This window comes from Sinocyclocheilus grahami, unplaced genomic scaffold (genome assembly GCF_001515645.1).
Source record: "Sinocyclocheilus grahami isolate Dianchi unplaced genomic scaffold, SAMN03320097.WGS_v1.1 scaffold641.1, whole genome shotgun sequence".
Lineage (NCBI taxonomy): Eukaryota > Metazoa > Chordata > Actinopteri > Cypriniformes > Cyprinidae > Sinocyclocheilus > Sinocyclocheilus grahami.
In genome coordinates, this window is record NW_015505820.1 from 350,973 (window position 1) to 357,837 (window position 6,865).

The following is a 6,865-nucleotide window of genomic DNA, read 5'->3' on the forward strand; positions in this document are numbered from 1 at the left end:
ACGATCACTTTTCTATAATTCAGATCCGTTAAAAGACTGTTAGGCTGCATTAACTAGGTCAGCCAGAACCGGGAACACTTCCCATAACACCCGATGTACTTATTTCATCGTAAGAAGAATGGCATCTACACTTATTCTGAGGTCACCGTAGCCACCCAGATCCAGTCCATATCCAGATCAGATGGTCACTGCAGTCACCTGGATCTAGTATCATCCAGTCCAGATGGTGGATCAGCACCTAGAGATGACCTCTACAGCCCTGAATCTCAGCGGAGGCCATGTCAACTAGACGAAATCTAGAGATAGATCCCCTGTGAAGACCTCGTCGTCCATCGGCACAAGACCACGAGAACCAGACGAGTCCTCTGCTCAATCTGATGTGCGTTGCAGCCTGGAATTAAACCACACCATGCTGTTTTCATCTGGCCAGAGGAGAAATGGCCCCCCAACTAAGCCTCGTTTCTCCCAAGGTTTTTTTCTCCATTTCTGTCACCGATTTCTCCATTTCTGTCTGTTTTGGTTCCTTGCCACTGTCGCCTTTGGCTTGCTTAGTGGGGGAGACAATTTCTGGAAATATTGTTGACTTGACTGCACAGACACTATTGGAAGAGAACTGAACTGAGCTGGATGATGACATCACGGAATCAACAATGAATTCACTTTAACTAATAAACTGACTGTTTTCTATTGTCCTCTTGCATTATCAGCACACGTTTTTCCTGTTTAACACTCTAAAGCTGCTTTGACACAATCTGTATTGTATAAAGTGCTATATAAATAAAAGTGACTTGACGCATCAGTTAATCCAGGGTTGTCAAACTCAATTCCTGGATCGAGGACCGGAGCACTGCAGAGTTTAAATTCAATCCTAATTAAACACACCTGGTCCAACTTTTTAGTAATATCAATGATTTAATGAGGCATACTCCTATTTAAGATACAGTGGCTTAATAACCATAGGCTACTTGCAAATGCTCCTGTAAAAAGGGCAATGCATACTGCATTAATTCACTTCTATGATCTAATCTTTCTCAGTGAAAACATTTACTGACAACCTTACTTAGAACACATCTAGGCTGCTTACACTGAAAATGTCAGGTTGATTTATAGTTTTCTATAAATTGCCCCGGTCTGTCTCTCTACATAACATCCAGCAGATGGAAGCAGATATTAAAAATAATACACACGTAACTTTCCATTGTAACTTATTAAACCATTTCCGTTGACATCTTATTCTAATAGCATTGTTCTATGACAAAGACAAACTGATGTTCCAAAAGAAACAATGAATCAATCCTCATCATTCTTGGTACCACCCCAGCAGACTGACGCGAACAGCTGGAGAAGGGCTCGATGTTGTGACGCCCCACGTGTGTTCTGCACGAGAATAAATAGCACGCACGAGCGAGCACACACAGCCGAAAGCACTTCAGCCTGTTAGACACCAAAATGCTGAATTTCAGCGGTTTCCTGCATCAGCACTTCGTGCAGTGAGATTTAATTCGCGGGTGATTGACATGATGATATAATTCGAAAAGTCTGGATGACCTTCTCATCGGAAGCGCTGGGAATGACAATGTCTTCAGTTTTTCCAGTTTTACTTCAGGCAGCTGGAAGCCGCAAACCATAAAGCGCCTCTTCGGTGCAATCTGACACGGACGAATGCCTTAAATATTATTGTCATCATTTGTCATGATGGACTGTCTATCACGCAATGCGTACTGGCCTCTTGTTCGCTTTCTGCTGCCGCTAGCCATTACTAATATAGCCATCGACTTCGGAGAACAGGTGAGATATGATGCCTTTGAACCTGAACACTGCTATTTTGACATGCAACCGCTTTTTACGGCACGAACACCAGTGAAATGTTTGTAAATATACACGTTGGGCTTGTTTAAGTAATGTTAAGTAGTAATGCTGTGTTAGTATTGATCATGCATCTTAGGGTGGCGTGGCGTAGTGGTGAGCTAGTAATCGAAAGGTTTCAGGTTCGAATCTTACTGGGTTTGATCCGTGACGTTCCCTTGAGCAAGGAAACTTTACAATGAAAGTAGATTTTCAAAGTTGAACTGTGTTGGTCGTTTTGTTGTTTTTGTATGTTACCTTGTACATTTGTATTATCTCGTGAATTGTTTTGCCCTTGATAATTTAGCTGAAAAGTTTACAATCTAGAATTTTGACAATCTAGAATTTCCCTGAATGCAACTGGTTTCAAGTCTATTGGTCTTTTCCCCTGCCACTAATAGTGGAAAAGTTCAACAGTTAATTTTTATTTATTTTTTTATTTGCAGATTTTAAGGTAATGTATCTGATTTGACTTAAAAACCTACCCTGGGAAATATGAACTTGGTTAAAAGTGTGACAGCTAGCCCAGGCCTCCCCTAAGTGTAAGTTGCTTTGAAGCATCAGCCAAATTATTAACCAAATTAACAACTTGTTGTCCAGATACCTTTTGTCAGGCATCACTGCAAATAAAACTATGTTCTAACTCTGGCACTTACTGCATGGATAGCCATTTGCTTTAAATTATTGATTGAATTTCCCTGAATGCAATGGGTTTTAAGTCATTTCTCGAGGATGTCATTTCTCTGTGTATGAGTATTCCCTTTGCATAGCATGCTACCAAGACTGCCACTCTTTCTTAAAGTAAGAGGAAACTTCAAAATACATCTGTTTAGAATAAAAACCAATTACAGTAGATTCCCTAAGTGAAATATTGGGTCAATACCTACTTTTATCTTTAAGGGGAGTGTTTTTTTTTTTTTTACATGCATTGATTCCAAAGGTAAAATTCAGGTAGCAACAAATACATAGTGCACAAAAAGTATACATGCATAGATATACGTACATACAAACTTGCATACATACATACATTATGCGTAATCTTTACCCTTTTCATACTACAGTTAACCCTGTGATAACATATTTTTGAACCTGTTGTTAGGTCCATAAATTGCACAAACTGGCCTTGTACAATGTCACTACTGTTAAACCACCATGGAAATATGTGGAAAGGCATGTTAGGAGCTCTGTTATGTCTTTGTTGTTTGAATGTATATGCCACAACTAGATGCTTTTACACTCGTCATACAGTAATTCACAGTGGGCCATATTTAACTGAAAGATTCACTGTGAAGATAATCTCTGGAATTTGTAAGGATGGCCTGGGCATTCAGCATTAGAGGATATTATTTTTATGCAATCAGGATGTTCTGCAGATATACACTGAATGGATAGTAATCAAAAGATGGTTCATCAAGTTCATTTCGGTGCAAAGCTCAACCAAGTTGGGTTTGATAAATAGTTTCAGGCAATATTTTATTTTTGCTCTTTCAGTCTGTGGTACACATTGTTTAACAAGTTTAACATGTGTCTAGGTTTGTGTCCTTTAGTGTTAGCAAAGTGACAGTCTTATTAAGTACCGGTGTGTGTGCATTTGAGCGAGGAGTAGACGGGGTAAGGATTAGTCTTATGTAACTAACGTGTTAGTGTATTTATAGCAGCACTCATCTCTTTTGTTTCTCTTGTTCTTGCTCTGCTATAGGCAGCTATACAGATAAAACTGGAGAGAAACTGGAGTTTTCCATATAGTCTGTACAAGTCGAGTTTTTATATACAGTATACACTGCTCAAAAAAATTAAGGGAACACTTAAGTCAAACATTGAATCTCGATAAACAAAGTAATCAAGTTGAAAATATTTACTTGTACACATTGTGTAATTGGTTGATAACAAAATTGTGACAATAGTCAGTGGAAGCCAAAATCATCAACCCATTGAGGGCTGGATTCAAAATCACACTGAAAATCAAAGTAAAAAGTTACAGACTGTTCCAACTTGCATGAATTTCATCATGGCAACTCGTAATGTAAGTGTGTAGTGTCTATGGCCCCCATGTGTCTGTATGCACGAATGTCTGTGCATGCTCCTGATGAGATAGTGGATTGTTTCCTGCAGGATCTCCTGCCAGACATGGATCAGGGCATAACTAAGCTCCTGGACAGTCTGTGGTGCAAATTAGCGGATTTGGATGCTCCAATACATAACATCCCAGAGGTTCTCAATTGGATTCAGGTCTGGGGAATGTGAGGGTCAGTCAATGCCTTCGTCATCCAGGAGCTGCCTACACACTCTTGCCACATCAGGGCCACGTAAGATCTGACAGTGGCTCTGAGGATTTCATTCTGACAGTTTGGTCAAAAACATGCACACAGCTGGAGGTCATTTCAGAGGGCTCTGGCTGTGCTCCTTCTGTTCCTTCTTGCACAAAGGAGCAGATACTGGTTCGACTACTGGTTGTTGCCCCTGTCCTGCTCTCCTTATGTAACAGCCTGTCTCCCAGAATTTCCTCCAGAATTTCTTGTGGGCATTTGTTATATTGCTGCCGTAAATGCCATAGAACGGCATACTCTTTTAACTATGTGCAAATGCTGCATCACCGTGGCCAAATAAAATAAAAAATAATAATAAAAAAAACTGTGAAGTTGGTAGCCATCTAGTTGAAAAGACTGGATCACAGCTGTATAAAATCTAGCTACAGCGAGACCTGCACCCTTTTAATTCTCTTTCTTTCATTTTAATTATCTTCTGTTACTGTGGCTTCAGTGGAGCGCTCATTTTCAAAACTGAAGCTAATACAAATTATTTGCTGAACTCCATGGCAAAGAGCAGACTATCGAAACTAGCCATTCTTACCATTGAGAATACATAAAACCTTAGATTAAACACCTAAGACATTGTGCAAGAATTTGCTGAAAGTAGTTTTTTTCTTAATGCATTTTGGGCCGCTGTGCCAAAATTGTGCTTGCATGCAGTAGTTTAATAAATACAGCTGTGTTTTAGTGCCACGTTAAAAAAAAATTATAATAATAATAAATCTAAAATTAAGAGATTAAAGTCTTAATATTTTATGAGAAGAAAGCCATGTTATATTGCCTGTATAAAGTTAATTAATGTGAAAAAAAGCCAACTAACCTTGCATTCTTCACATGGATTCAACATGAAAAACAGCAATAAAATGAAGTTATAAAGTTTGAAGTATGTACAATGTTGGCAAAGAATGTTTTGTTACGACAGTTATGACGATTCACAAGCTATTTTATTGACCTATTTAATTTTTTTACGAAACATTGATTGATCGATTACATGAGACTTGATTACATTCATTTTATTAAAGTGTTCTGATTTTTGTCAACATGCCTGATATTCATTAATGTTTGTTTCGTGCTATAACTAGTAGAAAAGAGGAAAAGATGATTGATTCACCACTTGAACTGAGGTGAATACAATGATCTCACGCAACATTAAAGAGAGTAAAAACACATTATTTGTTTGTATTCTGTGATAAAATTGACAGAATTGAAAGGTTGAGACTTTGTGTTATATTAAAAATAACAAGCACAAAGCCTATTGCGATTATTAGGTGGCTGACGCACTACTACTAATAAATGGATTTGAAAACGTTAAGTATTATTTCCAGGCATTTATACCATCAATAATACAGCTTGTGAATAGTCACGTAACATAATTTTCCTCAGAAAAGACAACAATAAGCTAACATAAGTTAAGTCAGGAAGGATAAGGAGAGAGCAATTGTCTGTGACCACCACCTGCAAAACCATTTCCTTTTTGTTGTCTTGCTTTTGCCTCTCTAGTGCATCTGTTGTCACTTGCACTAAAGAATATCAAACTGATTCACAATCACTTCTGCTTCCTATCCCTGTTTAATTGTCTGGTGTTATACTGTGATAATTAGGTGGTCTCTTAATTGTTTTGAGCTGTCTTTATACATGTACACACACACACACAGCAATGAAATGTGCCCTTTCTCTTTCTCATGCTTGATTCAGGCACTAAACAGGGGCATCGCTTCTGTGAAAGAGGACAGGGTTGAGATGTTGGCCAGCTATGGTCTGGCATACTCGCTTATGAAGTTCTTCACTGGACCCATGAGTGACTTCAAAAATGTGGGACTCGTGTTTGTCAACAGTAAGAAGGAGAGAACCAAGGCAGTCCTCTGTATGGTTGTGGCAGGGGTCATTGCCATCAGCCTCCACATCCTAATAGGTGTGTTTGTCCTGTGAATACAATTTCTAGTTCACTAGATTTCTTCATTGGAAAGCCTTTATTAAAAACTGTCACATTTCCCCAGCTTACACAGATCTGGGCTACTACATCATAATTAAGCTCCACCATGTGGATGATTCAGTTGGAAACAAGACGAGAAAGGCATTCCTGTACCTCGCAGTATTTCCATTATTAGATGCAATGGTGAGTAAGAACTTCATATTAAAACTTTAACGTGAGATTCAAGATTAGAATAGTTTTTGCTGCATACTTTGCTTACATACAATTTTTGGTGAAATATCATGGGCTATGCAAAGAAAATTTAATTGAATTTGATTTGTGTAAAAATGCAGTAAATCTTGCAGAGTCAAACAAGAGGTGTAAGAATCGCAGCTAATTGTTATTATTGTTATTATAAAATGCAAATGGAGGGTCACATTTAGCACATTGCATTGTGGTATACAGAATTTTGAGCACTATATTCTGTATACTGCAGTTGTTGGCAGTTTTATTATTGTATAGTTTCCATGTGGTATTCCATGCATGCAGATAATTAACTGTACGCAGTATGCATACTGCAGAAATAGTCAAAGTAGTATGGTACATACTTTTTTTCATTTGTATTCATTTGATTTTGCTCCAAAGGCGTGGATTCATGCTGGAATCCTCCTGAAGCACAAGCACAGCCTGCTAGTGGGATCTGCCTCCATCTCTGATGTTGTTGCACAGGTTGTAAACTCTAAACTCTGCTGTATGCTAAGTTCCTGTCATCACCCCTTGTGCCACGATTGAAAAAAAA

The 6,865-nt window shown here is 38.5% G+C and overlaps 1 protein-coding gene across 3 annotated transcripts in view; it reads left to right on the top strand.

The window, feature by feature from the left end:
* The first annotated feature begins 1,275 nt into the window (after positions 1-1,275).
* The window catches only part of LOC107558333 (progressive ankylosis protein homolog B-like), a 28,434-nt gene continuing 22,844 nt past the window's right edge, over positions 1,276-6,865 (top strand). For 2 of the 3 annotated variants that reach the window (XM_016241984.1, XM_016241986.1), the window contains exons 1-4: positions 1,277-1,788; positions 5,850-6,066; positions 6,152-6,270; positions 6,712-6,795. In XM_016241984.1, the coding sequence (XP_016097470.1) occupies positions 1,693-1,788; positions 5,850-6,066; positions 6,152-6,270; positions 6,712-6,795 (516 nt within the window). In that variant the 5' untranslated portion in view covers positions 1,277-1,692. Of the gene's footprint in view, positions 1,789-5,849; positions 6,067-6,151; positions 6,271-6,711; positions 6,796-6,865 lie in introns of all 3 variants that reach the window. The other variant, XM_016241985.1, reaches the window with a different exon arrangement.